The 18,716-nt window shown below is 41.3% G+C and overlaps 1 protein-coding gene across 1 annotated transcript in view; it reads right to left on the minus strand.

Moving 5' to 3' along the window:
- The window catches only part of ryr2b (ryanodine receptor 2b (cardiac)), a 78,380-nt gene that overhangs the window by 13,890 nt on the left and 45,774 nt on the right, over positions 1–18,716 (minus strand). Inside the window, exons 60-92 of the mRNA XM_061836607.1 lie at positions 18,114–18,229; positions 17,637–17,713; positions 16,947–17,068; positions 16,731–16,780; positions 16,492–16,552; positions 15,588–15,835; positions 14,880–14,961; positions 13,191–13,321; positions 12,808–13,107; positions 11,816–12,053; positions 10,804–10,891; positions 10,634–10,717; positions 10,406–10,567; positions 9,893–9,949; positions 9,336–9,464; positions 8,442–8,554; positions 7,626–7,722; positions 7,243–7,361; positions 7,107–7,158; positions 6,840–6,893; positions 6,627–6,726; positions 6,380–6,459; positions 6,160–6,236; positions 5,212–5,285; positions 4,974–5,054; positions 4,741–4,829; positions 4,513–4,641; positions 4,319–4,423; positions 4,146–4,227; positions 2,509–3,761; positions 2,331–2,392; positions 1,848–1,986; positions 1,680–1,766 (exon numbers count right to left, since the gene is read on the minus strand). Coding sequence (XP_061692591.1) covers positions 1,680–1,766; positions 1,848–1,986; positions 2,331–2,392; positions 2,509–3,761; positions 4,146–4,227; positions 4,319–4,423; positions 4,513–4,641; positions 4,741–4,829; positions 4,974–5,054; positions 5,212–5,285; positions 6,160–6,236; positions 6,380–6,459; positions 6,627–6,726; positions 6,840–6,893; positions 7,107–7,158; positions 7,243–7,361; positions 7,626–7,722; positions 8,442–8,554; positions 9,336–9,464; positions 9,893–9,949; positions 10,406–10,567; positions 10,634–10,717; positions 10,804–10,891; positions 11,816–12,053; positions 12,808–13,107; positions 13,191–13,321; positions 14,880–14,961; positions 15,588–15,835; positions 16,492–16,552; positions 16,731–16,780; positions 16,947–17,068; positions 17,637–17,713; positions 18,114–18,229 — 4,738 coding nt within the window. The remainder of the gene's footprint in view (positions 1–1,679; positions 1,767–1,847; positions 1,987–2,330; positions 2,393–2,508; positions 3,762–4,145; positions 4,228–4,318; positions 4,424–4,512; positions 4,642–4,740; positions 4,830–4,973; positions 5,055–5,211; positions 5,286–6,159; positions 6,237–6,379; positions 6,460–6,626; positions 6,727–6,839; positions 6,894–7,106; positions 7,159–7,242; positions 7,362–7,625; positions 7,723–8,441; positions 8,555–9,335; positions 9,465–9,892; positions 9,950–10,405; positions 10,568–10,633; positions 10,718–10,803; positions 10,892–11,815; positions 12,054–12,807; positions 13,108–13,190; positions 13,322–14,879; positions 14,962–15,587; positions 15,836–16,491; positions 16,553–16,730; positions 16,781–16,946; positions 17,069–17,636; positions 17,714–18,113; positions 18,230–18,716) is intronic.

Raw genomic sequence — 18,716 nt, forward strand, 5'->3', positions numbered from 1 at the left:
AAAAACGATTGAGTCGTCTTCAATGTAGACTGAAGCGTGTTGCGGCCAAACTTCGGTAAACCTCTCCCCGACAGACATTTATTTTTGTTTTTTTTAATGTGCATTGTTCTCAAATGAGTCCAATGCAAATTTAAAAAAAGAAAATAAACACTCAGTCACACAGAGGTTTACTAGGTTAACGTGTGGCCGCAACACGCTGTATGGGGGTGGTTCTTTTTTTAAATACGCATTTGACTCATTTGAGAACAATGCATATTTAAAAAAAAAAATCTGTCATGGAGCGGTTTACCGAAGTTTAATGTGTGGCCACAACATGCTTACGTGTACGTTGGAGATGACTCAGTCTTTTTTTTTTTTTTTACGCATTGTTCTCAAATGAGCCAAAACTTGGCATTATAAACACTTGTTGGGAAACGCTACGGAGGAGTCAACTCGCTTGTCCTCTTTTTTTTCCCAATCATAGTTCATGAATGCGAGTTTGTGTAAAACCAAGGGTCATTTATTTAAATATTGGTATTTGTATTGAATACTAGCTAAAAAGATCAATGGATTTCGGCAAAGGTTAACATGTAGCCGAACACACTTCCACGTTCACGAGCCGTCCCTCCATTGAGAACACATCCATCAATGAAGTATTTGTCCTTGTCCAGACTTTTCTACGCTTTCAAACACTTCCGTGTAAACCTCGACGACTTACTCACAAGATCATGTGTAGGTGTCCAAGACAAGCAGAAGCGGGTTAACAGTCCAATTTCTTATCGGCGAAAACATCGACTTTGGCATTAAATATGGGTCCTCTATGCCGAATTTATAAAATTTTTCCACGTACCACCGTTTATAATCACCTTCTAAATGTTTAACAGTATCAGACAAAACTCTGGGAGACTTATTTTTGTGTCGTCTCCGACCGACTTAGCATTGAGCAATGCTTTGCTTCACCGGGAATATGGGCGCTCACCTGATTTCGGTGATGTAGGTGCACGAGCTCTATACTCATGACAGTCAGTTGAAGGACAACCGTGGGATGTCTCTAAAATATTATCCTGTTCAATTATACTCTGTGGGGTATGTTATGAACTTTTTTTTTTTCTTATTCTCCTCAAGGAACACTGCCAGGCTCAAAATCGTAAATGTTAAAGTTGCTCAATATTTCCATTTACAAATTCTTATGAGAGTGGTTCACACCTTAGTTAGGCAGAGCCACAGACTCTGTGGTTGTGCAGTGAAACCAAACAACTCGCTAAATAGGAAGCAACATGAAGTCCATGCTGCTGCCGAAGAAAAATTAAGGTGGAACGGATTGTGTCCAGTGTTTTCATAACACGTCCCTCATATCATATATAAAGTTTGCATCTCCAATCTCGTTACCAGCCGAGAAAGTGGTTAGTCTAAGTTCTTGAATTTCATCTACTAATCTTTCTTTTTTGAATTTTTGGTAGAGATATAGCAGCATGTGTGGTGTGTTGTTTTGGTCAGATTCTATACACCCCACAATATGCTGTAAGAGCACTAAACACACACTACAGTACATTTTTCTTAATTTTCCAAGTGTGGGGTTTTTCCCGTTTTAAAAATTAGTTGTTAAAAATTGGTTTGTGTGAATCTCTGCAACAAATGAATTGAAATCAAGTACCTGAACTTTACTTTCATTTGGTAACGTGAACGACATTCACACCAACCTTATAAAAGAGGAGGATGAAGTTGATCGCAAAAGTGACGAAAAGGGACAGCAAACGCATGTTATAAAAGGTCCTGGCAAAGTAGTTCTGGAAGAAAATTAAACAACACAAGGGAGTTGTCTCAACTATATAATAATGTGAAAAAGCTTTTTTTTTTTTTTCCCAGACCAGCAGCCTCTTATGATGAGAGGTTATGATGTCGCTGAAAGCAGAATTCTGGCTTCCTGTTGTTTCCTCTGGTTTATTAGAGAGTCTCTTGCCCCTCCGTTCGGCCTCGTTGGCAACTGTTTCTTCACATGTCGTCCATCTGCAACAAAGCAAATCAACAGAAGGGAGGCCAAAGAGCCTTATTTTAACAAAGGTTATTTGATAATAATGACTTGCACCACTCCGTCAAAGACTAATAAATTAATATATATACTGTAGCTTTTAAAATACAGCACGGTGGAACATGTGGGTAGCACGTTGCCTCACAGTTGCAAGGTTGAGGTTAATTACCAGAGCACCCGAGTAGTGTTTGAAAACAATTTTTCATCTGAATGATGAGTGAACTATATATTAAAGAAAAATAACATTATGATTCGGTAATGAGGGAATGACTCCAAAGACAGCTTCTCTCTTTTCATAAAAAAAAAAAAAAAAAAAACTAACTTTTCTGATTCTGTCATCATCTCATGTTCAGCTTTGTTCTCTCCAACGATGTGAGCATTGGGCTGTGAATTGAAAAACATGGGTGGAAGAAAAAAAAAAAAATCACAAATCAATAGTGAATTAAAGCAGACACCATGAATGACTTCATATTTTGGAATCGATGCAATCAAAGAAATACCGGCCCCTGATGACTGTCAGAGAAATTATTGTCAGTGGGAATGAACAGGTTGGTGTGACTCCCAGTCAAGTCTTTTGTCGCGAGTCTGAATTGTCCTCCGTCTCGTTTCACTTTAAGGCCAAATATATCAAAGAGTACGTCCATCTCCCTGGTGGAGGTCGCGGCAACCCTCTGCTTGCTCTCCCTTCGAGGGAAGAAAGTAGCAGAGGGCCTTCGTAGCTGGTCCGCGCTACTTGCTGCTTCTGTGACCTCATCGAGCGTCGGTTCCAGAATACCGCTGAGCAGGTCGGATACGGTCATCCTTTTGGCCCCCTCTATCAGTCCGCTGTTAACAAAAGCGAGGTAAAGCACGTATGCGGTGTTGCGCACTACACCACAAATGCACCGGAGCATAGTCATTAAAAGAAATCTGAAGAAGGCGGCGAATGACACGGGGATATCTTTCAGGGTCATTTTTGTGACTGTCCCAAGCTTTTTGATAGAAAGGAGAGACATCACTGAAAACCGCCACTGAGACGCTCCCTTGCTGTCCAGGTCCGGTTCGTCATTCTCCTTTTCTTCTTCTCCCCCATGACGCTCTCCGCCGTCACACCCAGAGATCTGGGCCGCAAGCTGCATCTCGAAGATCGTGTCTTCACAGAAGTTGACAAACATTTCCATTTTTTCCTTCTCTCCACCTTTGTTGACCACGTCAAAAATGAATTGCCTCTTGGACTCCTTCACCTGTGGCTTCTCCCACTGCATGCGGCTGGATTGGCCGATCCCAAAGTAGACGCGTTCCATGCGTTTCCCGCTGCCGAGGATCTCGATGCGGCCTAAATAGGGTTGGAAGTAAGTCAAGACACACTCTGCGAGCTCCAAAAAGGCCCTGAGTCTTAAGTCCTTGGGCATGTGTTCAGACAAATTGGTGAGCAGCACGGCAATGCTGAACCCGATGTCTTTGGCCGGCTCATGGAAGCGATCCGCAAAAGCCTCATAATCCAGGATTTCGCTATCGTTCGTCTCAATGCGGGAGAGAAGGAAATGAGTCTCAGCTTGTGAAAACTGCTTGGAGAGCTCCATAGCTTTCTGGAAATCCTTCCTGGAGATGCAGCCCTTGCGATCGGGGTCGAAATCATGAAAGAGGTCTGAAGCTGTCAGGTCTTTAAGTTTGAGAAACATGTCGAAAAACTTGAGGATCATCTCCACATTGCTTGACGATTCCACCAACATATCCACCATCTGCTTCCCGATGGTCCCACTGACAACGTTACCTACAGTGATGTAAAAAGAACATTGTCACGCATAAGCTTATTAATAATTCACAAAGCTGTACACTGAAACCTCACTATTCGCTGAGGTGCCGGACTAAGCCCTGGCAGGAATAAGAATTAAAAAAATTCCAACAATGGAAAAGGTTTGGAATTGCAAAATTATTAACAGTTACAACCCTAAGCATAAATGTACCCCAAAACAATAAGACATCATTTCAAACTAATGTGATTTGATTTATGAAGAATGCAAGTGTGAAGACAATGACAAGTAATGTTTTTGACTCGGTGATACATTTTAAACGCACAGGCATATCACAACAGAAACCTTTAGCGATCCAATAGCGTGCCGGATCTTTCTATGGATCACCTTGGCAGTTTACATACCTTCTAGCATGGAAAGCAAGAACACGACCATGTCCTTTTGTAAGTCCATGAGCTCTTTCAGGAGGCCTATTTGCCTTGAATCCTGCAAGAAAAATGATTTGGCTAAAATTTAAACTGGCACGCAAAGTGTTTCATCGTAATTTTAGGGGTCAACAATGAGTGAATGGGCGCACCTGTGAGAGCTTCATCTGCATATGGGCAAAGACGTGGAGGAATCCAACCACGGCATCCCACAGCCGACTGTGAGCAAGACTCTGCTGGTTTCCATTACACGGGCCCTGCGGGTAAACACAACCCGCAGGAGATGCTGAATTATAAATGAGTACATAGATGCTGTGAATCATTGAAGAAATGGAACGCGGCTGACCTGTATGTATTCGGTGAGTGTATTGAAGACCTGCTTCGCCACTTTGATAGCCTTGGAAAAATTGCGTTGGCCTTGTGCATCAATGGAATTTTTTCCAGAGTAGTACCAGTAGAAATCACTGATAGATTCCTGGAGAATAAGTACGAAGAAATATTGCGTCTGCTTCAAAACAAACTGATTGAATTTGATAGAACTAAGAGGGTTCTGGTATGATTTATTCATGATTACCTGTATTCTTAGAAGATAATCCACAGTGGAAATGATCATGTTGACGGTAGTGTTGTTGCCTGTCTGTGTTCTTAAGTAATTCTGAAAATCTAACATGAAAAATAAATGTGAGGGTTGAGAGAACGTCCACTTACCTCTTCTCTAGTGTCAGGTAATCGCAACACTTGCATGACAATTATATATCTGCACAAAGTTAATTAAAATGTGTCAAAAAAGGGAAAAGAAGCAATGACCTGAGTTGTGCCCTTCACAAAGCAGCTGCAGAAAACGGAACAGGTCGCAGGTTAGCTCTTCATCGGGCATCACCGTCTCTACTAGGTTAAAAAAAAAAAAAAAAAAAAAAAAAAAAAAAAAAAAGGGGGGGATTGGAGGTCAAGAAACCCGAAGGTAAACTGCGAGGGATGGCACAATCCAAAGATTGGAGGCATCATTAGACTGAAAGGGTGACAGCTTTCCGTATCAATCCCGTACCTGAGCGTTCATCTGTGGCCATGCCTAATCCTTCAGCTTTGTTTTGCCTCTCAAATGCATTCAGATCCAGTACGCTAGTTACACATACACACAAAATCACAAGAATAAAGAATCATCATTTACAGTAATCTCTCATTTATCACAAGGGAAAGGTGATAGAAAAACCCCACTCAATGAAATCCACATATATTTTTTCATTATCTATACCTATTTTAAATATGTGGGAATCTCCCCAGACTCTTATTAATCTTCCTCACACTCCTATTAATCTCTCTAAACACTTTCTATACAATTAAACATATTTTAAACAATAAAATATACATTAATAGAGCGGAGTGCAAGATACTAGGGCCATTTTTATTCCTTTTAATCTTTTAATGAATTTTTAAAGTTGTTTATACACTCAAAATCCCACGATATGGTGAATTATGCACAGTAGAAATATGAAAAAAAAAATTCCAGAATGGACTAGAGCAACAAAACAGTAAATCCTTGCTATATTGCGGTTCATGTTTCAAAGTCTTGTGATCTTTGTTGCTTGATCTCTCTTTTTTTCTGTTAAGGCAATTTACAGTACAGGCCATACCTCCTGAATATAAACACCTTATTTTTTTTGTCCTGTATGCGTCATTAATTGTAATATTTTTGCCATTGTGTTTGTCTCCTGTGATTGCACTCTCTCTCCTTTTCTCTCTTAACATATATTCTGTTTGAAAGTCTGTGTATTATTTTACAAGTGTTTGAGGACAAACAATTTCAAGCAACAAACTTTTTTTATATTTTTTTTGTCATATTTCTAAAGGTACTGTAATTCTATATTGCAGATTTTCACTTATCACGGAGGGGTTTGGAACATTGCCCCTGCGATGGAGGGGAGTTTACTGTACGTATATCCAAAATGATGTGACTGTGTCATGACTCCCTGATGCCGTCTATACACTGACCCACCTGCATGACTGCATGAGTCCGGCCATGCTCCGGAAGAAGCCAACATCTCGTCTTTCTCTCAAATAATCCAACATTTTCTATTGAAAACAAGACAAAGTCAGACTTTGTTTTCATTAATTAAGTTTAGCGAAAGACAGACAAACAGAAGCCTCATCTTTTGTTTTGTGAAGTGTTACCCTGGAGATAAAATTTTACAGGAGAATTCAGCGCAGCAATGCACCTGCTGAACGGCGGCGTTTCCTCCATTGAGAATAGCAATACCCAGCTTGAGTGTTGGGGAAATCACAGAGCCCATGCTCCCTGATTGGATTTCAGACGGTCACAATCAGAAAAGGTCACACTCATTCAATGATGACAATGGTGCAAAATGCAACCTTGAAAGAAGGTATTCATATAATATAAGTCGTCTAAGGAAACAAAAACTTTCTCAAGTGCTTGACTGTACCCACTAGCTCCTCAGCCGATACCTTTACTGGCACTAATGCTTTGCAGGACCATCTCCGAAACGCCGCGGAGATGCAACCTGGCCTGCTGGTACAGCAACTTCTGCTTCTCCATCTCTTTCTCCTAAAACACAAACAGGATTAGTCTTTCGATACTATGGTGATCAAAACCGTTAAGGCTTATTTATTTTTTTCCATTTTTGGCGATTACATGTGGGTGCCCAAAAACTGACTCACTTCAAAAGTTTGCACCTCCTGTCGCTCGTCATCATCATCTTCCCTATGGCAGGTCTGGGAGGATAAACAGATGGCGATGAAATGTAAAAGGAAATATTACAATGATAAGGAGCAACAAAATGAATCATGCCCTAAACAATATAAAGGTGGATAGATAAACCTTAAACACACACACACACACACATACTCAAACACACATTTCCCCAAGGCCGTTGTGCAACACTTAAAAATCCCTTTTCTTTCGCTCACCCTCTGTTGTCTTATTACCTTAGCCATTATTTCCACATAGGAAATATAGAGCCGGTCAATTCCAAGATCCCTTAGGAGATCATATTAGTCAGAGATAGGTCAGGGAGAAATTCTGACGAAGTGACACGTGCGTCATCTTGTATCTTGACGATACCTTTCTGTCAACGCGCTGCAACTGAAGAGTGTGATTAGCTGTAGGAGGGGATCGATCAGTTTGCCGCCATCTCTTTTCTCCTCTCGTCTTCCTCCCGTCAGTTGCATCACGCTGAGCTTCTGCAAAAAGAGTGACATTTTTCCCGCATTTTCGCCACTTGCGCTACATCTTTGGAAAGCCTACCAGAGTCAATTAGTGTGCTCTCAGTCATCTACTTTAACAACATACACGAACAAATAGGATGCAAAAATCAATCAAGAAAGGAAAGTCATATTTCACATCTCTTGCCAGTGATTTTGAGTTCTATGGTTATTTATTCAAAATAAGGCTTTTGATGACATATATAAAAATTTCAAAACAATGATGAATTTTATCAAACTCACGGCTAAATCCTCCACAAGTTTCTCCTGAGATGTGCCCTCCTCAGCTGATATCCAGGATTTATTGTAGCCTTGGAGGAACAGGTTGATGGCTCTGTGCCTGGGAAACGAGGGGGACTTTTGAGGGTACAGCAAACCTAACACTGACAAATGTTCCTATTTGCATTAGGCACTTGCAAATAACAGATATAAAACCAGGCAGCACAGAAATAAGCTTCCCGCCACCCAGCCTTTGCCTAAAATGCGTGTTATTTATTCATGGTTGTCCAGAAGCACAAGATACTTGGACTCTTCTTGTTCATTTCCTTTCATTGAGCCATGCATTCATTTTTTTTTTTTTTACAGCGGTTGGCTTCACTAGGTTGAACTGGAGCTGATGGTGTCTGTCTTTGTGTAAGGGGCAGGGTACAACTTGGACTGGTTGCCAACCAATGCCAGGGCACATATAGAATTCACACTCGGATTCACACCTGCAGACAAGTTAGTCTTTTTTTGTGTTTTTGAGGGCGGGAGGGGGAGCCAGTGTACCAAGACAAACCCCACGCAACCACATGGAGAACATGGAAACTCCATATAGGAGCTAAGATTCGAACCCAGACCTCTTGACTCTAGACCAGAAGTGTTAAGTACTAACTTCTGTGCTGCTGAAAAAAGGCGATGTTGAGATGAAGAATTCTTAAAAGGACTAAAAATGAGTGCAAATGCTCCTAAAAATTACCTGATGTACGTTCTGCACAACAACAACAAAATCTGCAGGGTAAACACACAACAACAATGTAACCGAGTTGTACACAAATATCATTTAACAGGTGTTTGTACCTGGGAAGGTTGTAAAGAGGAGCCATCCTTAAACAAGCCACCACTGCTTGCTTCCTTTGCTTGGACAAGACTTTGCGCCATGTCGCTTTTTTATGCTTATGCGGATGTTCGACCTGAACATGAAATCAAAAGGAAAATAAGCGCAACAACAAGTCAGGCACATTTAAAAATGTCATGAGCAAGGCTTGGCCACTGCCAAGAGGGGCGTGGCCAGGCCACTGCACTGGGCGGTGACACCTATTTCACATTTGGACTGTAATTAGACAGGCATTTAAGTTGACGTTTTTGTCACTAGCATTTGCCAGTTCGTTGCCTTGCATTAGTGAGTTCCATTCACTGCCTGTGGGACGCTCCGCTTCAACGCGTAAGATAGAGTAACCCTAGTCACGGCGATTCTGTGAACTTTTGTTCCCTTTGAGTTTGATAGTTTGCCCCATAGTCATCGGACCTTGCTGTATGTCTTTTGGATCCCGCCTCGCCTCGTGTTTCTGTGCATCTGCCTTGTCGGACTGCTACACTCACGACCCAGTTTCCGGCATGACCCACATTGAACATTATGCCTCTGCCTCGAAGTCCTGCATTTGGGTCCGCCCCCGTACCGGAGGTTCGTGACAAAAAAGCAGTGACTTGAAGGGTTTCAATGATAGCATACATAGTATACGTTTGTCATTCATCAGGAGGGCAAGCATGGCGTTCTTTAATGTCATCAGAATTCAAACGTTTTTTTGTAATACAATGCACGACTCTTACGTCATTGAAATTCAAACGGTTATTTGAAGTAAATATGATAAAGATGAGCAGCAGCATTGAGAAAAAAATGACTGAAGATGTCTCGGACTTGAGGCTGTCACTTTGACATTTGAAACCAATACGCTTTTCGCTGTAGAAGGTCACCTGATCAAGGTAATAAAGGACTCGAGCAAGTCTCAGGATTTTGTCCACTTTCGCCTCAAAGTCAGCCGTGGGGCACACTGGATTCTGGTCTTCAGAATTAAAGATGTCTCTGTGGAAGCTGGATGTGGACTTTTTGTGGAGAGGGGAAACAATGGCACGTTTATTTATTCAGATGCAGGGTTCTCGCATTGGAATCACTTTGAAAAATACTGCTAAGGCGAACCAATGTTTGAGTTAAACAATAATGCATACACAGTGCCTCTTTTGTACTTTATGACAAATTCAACTCACGGCGTGATGGAAGAATGGATTTTTACAGAATACAAGACCATTCCAAAGTTTAATTAACAGTACTGTTGCTGCTTGAATTAAAAATCACAGCTACTCAGGCGTGTCAGTGTGCATGCAGGAAGTCAGCAGAATGTACATGCACTGCATTCAAAAGACAGAACCCTCATGGGCAAGTGGGGACATATTGTTTAAAAAAAATGTGCAGCGACACTGTTATCCAGCTAATGTGCAAGACAGTACATTAAAAACAAAAAGGAAGTATTTACCTGAGAATGTAAAAGGTATTGATACGCACAATCACGAATCTCATCTTCAGTGTTCTTCTGTGAGAAGCAAGCAAGTTTAAAATAAATTTGGGATGGAAAAATCCCTCTGCTAATAGTTCACGTCATATTTACTACTGCAATGTAGATCAAAATAGTTTTGCATGAGAACATTTTCTTATCTGTTATGATGACCAAGTATTGTGTTGCATGCTAATTGACCTGTTCTCATGATTCCCTTTTGGTCTTTTTTTTTTTTTTTTTTCATGAGTAGGCGAAATGGCAGTGCTCATAGGAGACTTTTGATCATATTGAAGCTGTTGTGTTTGGTTTGGCCATTTAAATACCAACTGGTCAATAAATGTTACAGTAAACACACCAATGGCAAAACACTAACGATTCCAAAAGTTTCCCTGCGGTTGTTATTTCCTTCTCAAACTGATCCACCAGGAAATAAATTGGCAGTCATTCCCCATGCAGCCATCGCTTGGCATCACGCCCACATTTCCAACTAACCTGAGCGAAAGCACTCTTTGCTGATATGATGAGACTCTCGTTGCTGGGAGAACAAACCCTCAGTCCCACTGGGAGAAGACGCTTCACGGAAGCCACAATGAGAGAGGTGTGTACAGAATAACGATCGCCCTTCCTCTTCAGCCTCCTTTTTTCGTAATCAAGCTGTAAATGAAATGACGTGATCGCGTTGCTTCATTTTATGAGGTCCAGTTGAGAATCGCGGCTCACCTTTGACGTGTTGTCGTTGACCAAAAATGTTAAATTGTTGATTTCGTTTTGGACAACGTAGTTCTGTTCCTCCCACTTGAAATTCTTTTGTACAAATAAAAAAAGTGCTAAGTGAGGGAATAAGCTTACCCAAAACAGCAGTGACAAAAGATGAAGTTTGACAGACTCACATGGGATTTGGCCCAGAAAATAAAGACTTCTGCCACCATACAGAACAGCTGCTCGGCATCAGGGTTTGACTCTTGCTGCCAATGGGCCCTGAGAGAGTTAAAAAAAAAAAAATAATAAAGTGTGTGGATCCAAGTAATATGGCTGACTCATTATTGAAATGACACAATTCGTAAAAATATTCTTCTCCAAATAAAAGTTGCAGAAAAGACTTGTTTTCTTAGCAGGCCATATACACTGTTTTTGGTGAAGCAATGTGTTAAAAATCAGCATTAGGCACCTTGCTTAAGTTCATGGTTCAGTTAACATTAGTAAGGACACACAAAGCAAAAATAAATCAATAAATAAACGTCTCTTTTGTGTGAAACTAACACATTTAATGACATTTAAACCCCAAACAACAGCTGAAATATTTTCCTTTTTTTATACGATAAAACACTTAAAATGGCATTTGTTTTTGTTTTGTTACACTTCTTGTCCCTTAACAAATGTGTTCAGATTGGAAACCTTATTCTCCATCCATTCATTTTCTTAGCCACTTATCCTCAAGAGGGTGCTGGAGCCTATTACAGCTGTCAACTGGGAGGAGGCGGGGAACATGCTGAACTGGTTGCCAGCCAATCACAGGGCACATCGAGACAAACAGCCGCACTCACAATCACACCTAGAGGCAATTTAGAGTGTCCAATTAATGTTGCATGTTTTTGGGATACGGGAGGAAATCAGAGTGCCCGGAGAATACCCACGTAGGCACGGGGAGAACATGCAAACTCCACACAGGCAGGTTCAGGATTTAATCCGGGACGTCAAAACCGTGAGGCCAAAACTTTGCAGTTGTGCCGTATAATTTTGCATAATTTTCCCAGTTGGATCATTTTTATAGCAAGTTTTAAAAAATGTTACAAGCTATTACAGGCCACCAAAAAAAAGGGGAGAGCCAGATTTAGCTTGCAAGCCTTGAGTTTGACGCCTATGCTTTAGCCCAATTGGAACCTCCGTAGTTACAAATCTTACCGATTTGAGTCCACAAAGGGGATGAGGAGAGGATAGAAGGCGTAGAGGTCTCGCACGAGAAGAGCGAACTTCTCCTGTAACTGCAATTCTGCTTCCGACGCATTGCAACCAACTGCTTTCATTCGCTCCTCCTCGAGTAGGACAAGCTCCGCCCGCTTTCTCAGCTTTTCCATCAGGGGAAGGAAGTGGCTCTTCAGCAGCTCAGCACGAGCTTTACAGATGATTGGCTGGGAATGGACTGAGATACACCCAATTTCAGAAATTTAATCGGCTTCCGGGTAAAATTCAGGAGAAATTTAAAATGAATCATTTGCGGCTTTAGGTTGATTTGACCTTCTCTAAAGTTTTGAATGCCAATGTCTAATTGTTCAATGCTCAGTACTTTTTGCACAACTTGATGTTCTCTAACAAGGAGCTGAACGGCAAAATTCATAACAGGTTTTGATTCATGAAAATTTCCAGGTACATCCAATTCCAAGACTTTCTGCAACTCTTGCAGTTTCTTTGGTGTAACCTGCTAATAGCAGTTTGTGACAATCTCAAGATCAGTGGTCACTTCCTTCTTAAAACATCCAGTTTGAAATCTCATAATAATGAAGTATTAAATTTTAACTGTTTTATTGGTCTCATTAAAATGTGAAGAGCATGAAGAGCCGTGTTTAAATCCAAATTCTAATTGAACCGGAAAATGTATTGCTCCATCCATAGATCAAACACTTTTGAAGAATTTTGCAATTCAGCTCCTTTGTTAAAGAAAAGCAAGCTGTGCAAAAAGTAGTAATAATGAATGACTGCCTATGCATTAAAAATTTAAAGATGGTCGAAAAGAGTTCACCTGTAAAGGTTATGGTGCAGTTTAGGATCATCCCAAAATGTCAAAGTAAGTAAAAGTCAAGTATCTTGAAAATTTTGAAAGCATATTACCGGATGACTGCAAACGACGTGAGTGAAACCAAAATGTGGTCAAATGTGTAAAGGAACATGCAGACTACCTGCCAGCTGCTTCATCCAGTCCCCCTGGCTGGCACCCACATGGTTGTGGATGATCCGCAGAATGTGACCCACCAGGTCGCTGGCGTGCTGAGCGGTAATAGAGGTGAGAACCGAGTTGTCTCGCCCCCAGCGTGACACGTAAGCGCACAACATCGGCAATGTGACGTCCATGACGTAGACGTAATGGCCCTGCCGAGCGGCGGCGCCGGCGGCCGTCAACTCCACCGCTTGCCCTATCGCTTGGTCCAAAGAGGGCAAGAGGGGGCACATTTCTTCCACATCAACTGGCAAGCCTAAGTCTAGCAGAAGCAGAACAAGGAAAATGAATCTGGTTTAAAAAATGGGGTAAAATAAATAGACAAGTAATTTTTTAATGGATTACCATCTCTTTTGGGCATACTCAGGTTGTTGTAACTGGAGTGCGGGTTGTTTTGATTGGTGGCTGGCTCCAGGAAGCAAACGGGAAAAGCAGCGGTCAGCGCTGCGAGACAAGCACCTGCTGCTGGCCTCTGCCTGGATGGAAACATCCACGGTTAGTCGATCCATCCATTTTCTATAGTGCTTGTTTCCATTAAGGTAAGGTATTATCATCTCAAGGAGTTGTCTGGCTTAGGCTCCAGCGCCCCCGCAACCCTTGTGAGAATAAAAAGCTTGGAGGATGGATGGATGGACGGTAGCTAAGAGTGTTGCCAATCATTTAGAATGTTGCTGTCATGTAGAAAAATATTTTTCTACGTGTCACTAGCAAAATGAGAGTTTGCATGTTCTCTCCGTGCCTGCATGGGTTTTTCCCAAGGGACTCCAGTTCACTCCCACATCTTAAAAACATGCACGGTAGGCAGTGTTCCCTCTAATTTTAACGTGTCTGAGCAAACACACTAAGCCCGTGAGCGCCCCCCTTGACCACCGTGAGCAACATCACACTTATGCACTGTGGTCAATCAGCATCATCCATTGAAGTTACTGTACATGGCTCATAAAAAGGTTCAGATTACATTCCCATCAGAAAAAATTTCAGAACAATTTTGTGCTTTTTCTAACATTGAAAACAAACAACAAACAAAAAAATACATTACAATACAAATACATACCAAGCAAACTTAACTATAAATTTAAAATATCACTTCCAATGTTTTCTTTTTTTTTTTTTTTTTTAACCCACAATGATATCCCCGTCTCTTTTTCTTGGTGTAAAACTGAATTATTGCTTGCAGAATATCTTTCGCAATGCATGTTGAAAGCTGAATGATGCTCCCAAACAGTTTTAGGGTTAATGTTATGTTGCCTCCTCTATTTAAAATACAGAAATAGCTCTTTGGGCACTGTATCGTCTGTGTTTTCATCCTCAATCAGGCTGTGCCAAGGTGGATTTTTAACACCATCTCATCCTGTACTTTCTACTTTGGCTTCAGACCAGACCTTTTTTTACTCAAAAAAAGAGAAAATCTCATCCAGTTGCACCACTTTTTCTTCTATTATTCACATACCCCAGTGTTTGTAATTATGAGTGCACCCCTTTAAAATGGAGGGGGGCGGTATCAGGTGAACAAGGAAGTAGCGTGTTTGGCCCGGTGTGGCCGAGCAGCAACTCTTTGTGAGAGGCAGTTGTGCTGCCGTGTTAGAAAAAAACAAACAAACAAAACAAAACAAAAAAAAAAAAACACGTCAGGCGGTAGTTCATCGCTGGATCTGTTTTCCTCTGTGGTGAGAGTGTGTGACATGTGCACAAATGCACAGTTGCGCAGCTTAGAGGGTTGGTAGGTTGACTGAAGACTCTAAATGTGATGCGAATGGTTGTTCGATTACATGTGCCCTGCCATTGGCTGGTGCTCATTTCTGAATGTACCTCGCCTCTCACCTGAACATAACTGGGATAGATTCCATCACCCCTGCAACCCTTGTTAAGAAAATAGATGGATGGATTTATCCAATAACTGAGGTCCCGAACTCCTCATGCATGGATCCAAGGGTTAAAAGTCGCCTGATAGCAAGTTTTTCTTCAGTGATTGCGAGTAATAATTATATCACACAGGCACTGAATGAGTTGGAATGTGTTACATGAAGACAATACCCCTCCATGTAGACGCCACTGCTGGTGCCAAGCAAGTAGAGGCTGTTAAGGATCCTGTAACAGGACGCCTGCACCGTTCCCACTGAAAAAGACGAGATGACACTTAAATGGCTTAAATCCTCATAAGAGACATGCTCCAAGGGCGGCGAGAGCGGGAAAGGTGAGAGCACAGAATCGCAGAGAAATAGACGACTGCTGATGCAGGAAATGGATGATCCCTTTGGAAGGTCATCATATTAGTGAAGGAGACAATAGGCTCCAGCTGCTTTGTGGCCATGACTGAGCCGCTTAATCTGAGCTGGTTTCAAAGGTTTTGAAACCAGCTGCTAATATTAGCATATTATCTTCTTTTTCTCGCAGTACATACTGTATAATTTTTTTATACTTTGAATATTTCCATTGGCTATACATCCCAGTACATTAGAATATGATGGACAGCTCATTTTATTGATCTGTGCAAATATGATGTTGGAAGTTTGATCAATCTTATTTTTCAACATGAAGTTAATTTTATATCATTTGCCAAGAATGTATACTTATTCAAATAGTCATATATCAAAATGTTGCACATGCTATAGTTTCACTTTTTGAATTGAATTAACTTTTTGACAAAAGTCTTGCTGATTGAGAGGTACCTAATTTTCTGTATAGACCCCTTCATAAATGTGCAGCAAAAAAAAAAACAAAAAAACTGCTTTCTCCTCTCACCTAGGAGGTGAACAGCATAGTTCTGGCTGTGAAGATGCTGGAAGAGGGACGTGAGCGTTGGGAGGAGCACGGAAGTCGTGTAGCTGAGAATTTTGGAAACGCCTTTCGCCTGTTGACTGCGACACTGAGGAAACGGAACCGAGGCGACTGAGAGGTTTTCAACGGTCGCCTCGAGATCGGATGCGGCCCCCTCAAAGAAGGAACGCAGGGACGCCTGCAGGGATTCTGGAGCCGAATTTATAATTGTCCTATTGTGAAAAGACAAAATATATATATATATATATATATATATATTGAATGCCCTGTCGACATTATAGTTAATCATTTCAGGAAACAAATACTGTTGCAATACTTCCAGTGTAAGTGAGCAAACATGGTCTTTTCTGCTGAAAACAGATAAATGGGAAAAAAAAAAAAATCAACCGCTAGTTAATTAATTAATCATCTAGCGACATGTTTTTTTCCTCTTGATATGGGTTAGATTGATTGCTTTAATGGATCAATGAAGCCATGAATTTAATCCTCAGAATCCCTTTGACAGGAGAGAGTGACAGACTCCACTTTTGAGGCAGAATGTGACAAGAGTAGCGGCATCACAGTGGTAGAGATTAACATTTCTGCTCAGAGTCAAGAGGTCTGGGTTTGAATCTCGGCACAGCCGCTTGTGTGGAGCTGGCAGGACTTTTCTTCTTCTTTCTCTCACATTCCAAAAACCTGCAAGTTACATTCATTGAATACTTCAACTTGTCCACAGATGTCAATGGTTGTTTGTCTAGATGTGTCCTGTGACAGATCGCCTACACCTGTCCACCCTTTCCACCAAAGTCGGCTCGGACAGTCGTCCGTGTGACAAGCGATATTGAAAACGGATGGATGGATGGATGGATGGTGAGAGAACAGCTACCTGGCATCCAACGCTCGGGCCAACACATGAAGGCAGCTGGCGACAACTGAGGTTTCATTTCCTGAAAAAAGAAAAACAAAACAAAAGTGATATTAGACAATAACTTGGCGCATAATCTGAAAGGATACATAACACTGATGGGCAAGATATGCCTGAAAGACACAAAATTGCAAGGCATAGGAGCAACAATGGAGTGATATGAGGTTAAAAGTTTTTCCCCCTCCCAACACGGTTCTTACCAAAGAGAACGAGCCTGTGTCTTATAAGAGCTGCAAGCTTACAAAAGAGGCTGAATGTGAGAGGAGAGAAAGGGAAAGTGATCAGAATGACGAGAAAGAAGCGAAACAATTACACATGTAAACATCTAATTGCTTCCTTCTAGAACATCTGTAATCGGTAGTAAACACATTTGAAATGGAAACATGTGGCCAAGATTTTATGGGGTTGACACATGCCTTGCGATGATTTCTTTTTCCTTTTTGGAGCCACGGCGTCTGTTAATGTCCGAGGGGACGGACACGGACAAAAAATACATCCGGTGGCCTTTCACATATTCTTCTAAAAGTGGAATGATAACCTGTTAAAGTAGGAAAAAGGAAAAAAAAAAATCATATTCTTCCACCAATCAAGCCTGTATTAAGCCTTTCCCCTGACCCATGTGTCCCTTAAATATTCTAAACATTTGCGCTTCATTTCATAAAAATGTAGTTCTATAAAAAGCGTCAACTCATTTAGTTATTCAACAAATCACTGACATATGTCTCGTATGCCTGTCTGCATGTGTGTGTGTGTGTGTGTGTGTGTGTGTGTGTGACTGTCGCAGACATGAGGAGATGTGAGACATGACTATGCAAATATCTCTTTCCGTTTCCTGCTCTGGAGGCAGATCGGCATGGGAAGCTTTAATCGATGTCATGATGGGAATCGACATGCCCGTGTGGCTTTCTCGGACGGCTAAATAAATTACACAGCTACAAAGAAATGTTCACGGGAGGGGGAGTCACCCGTACCAACCATTAAACAAAACTAATTACATGACAGGATTCAAAATCATAACACGGAGGTCTGCATCAATGATTAAAGATTCCATAAAGCGATCCCATCGGAAATGAGCTGTCTCATTACACATTTGATCATGAGCAAACCTTGAGGAAAAAATGAATAGGATGCTGGTGTGAGACTCTCTCTGCTTGAGTGGTCTGTCCTCTGGCTTGCATCACCTCTGTAGAAAAAAAAAAGAAATGAAATGAATATATACACAATAAAAAAAGACAAAGGAAGTGACACTACTACACGACATACATGTCCCATTGTCCTATTCTTAATCTCAGGATGTATCAAATCCCAACTACACCGTGGCAAGTCAAATAATGTGAAAGTGATAATTTGCCCAACTCAGTATGTTGTTTAAAAAAAAAAGAAAAAAAAATTACATCAGGGAGATGCCTCGGTGTCATCATCCTCGGATTCATACAGTAGCAACATAACCAAAATTTCAACAAGTCGGAACTTGTCAAAGTCTATCAGTAAACTACACTAGCACAGCCGTAAAGTCAACATCCGAGAACCCCCCAGTTTTTTAGAAAACCGTTTTAAACTGTCTTCTTTAACTAAAGTGTTACCTAGCTCGAAAATGTGTTCCTGGGCTTCCTCTGTGTACGACAGCAACCGCTGGAGGAGAGTGTGGCCAAAACAGTTGGCCGTGGGCGGAAAATCCAGATCTGATTTCTTGCGGTCCCTGCAGTGGGAAATAAAACCAGTTACAGATTCAATCAGTGATGTTCCATCCCTCAAACTCCAATTTTTCAGGTGAAACCTCAAATGACAACCAAACCTTTGGTGCCCCTACCCACATTAGATGGGATAGGCGAGAAAACTTAGCTAACCCAAGACTTGTTCACTCATATAGTTATGGATATCTGTAACCAATTTCATCTTGATCGGTGAAACTGGTGCCAGAGGACTTTTAAAAAAAAAAATTATAATTAAAAGTTTCCTGGAGGCGCAATTGAGTACCTTTGAGGAACTTTGAATTACAGTGAATACCCCCATATTTGTGGTTTTGCCTTTGCGAATTTGCACATTTGTGGATTTTTTTGAGGCACAATCCTCCGTTATTTGCTGAAAAACAATTTGTTGTTTTTATGAAAAGGCCAGAGCCATTTTGTTGAATATAAATACACACTTTCTTTCGGGTCATCCAATCAGGGGTCGCCACAGTGTGT

Source organism: Syngnathoides biaculeatus, chromosome 12 (genome assembly GCF_019802595.1).
Source record: "Syngnathoides biaculeatus isolate LvHL_M chromosome 12, ASM1980259v1, whole genome shotgun sequence".
Classification (NCBI taxonomy): domain Eukaryota; kingdom Metazoa; phylum Chordata; class Actinopteri; order Syngnathiformes; family Syngnathidae; genus Syngnathoides; species Syngnathoides biaculeatus.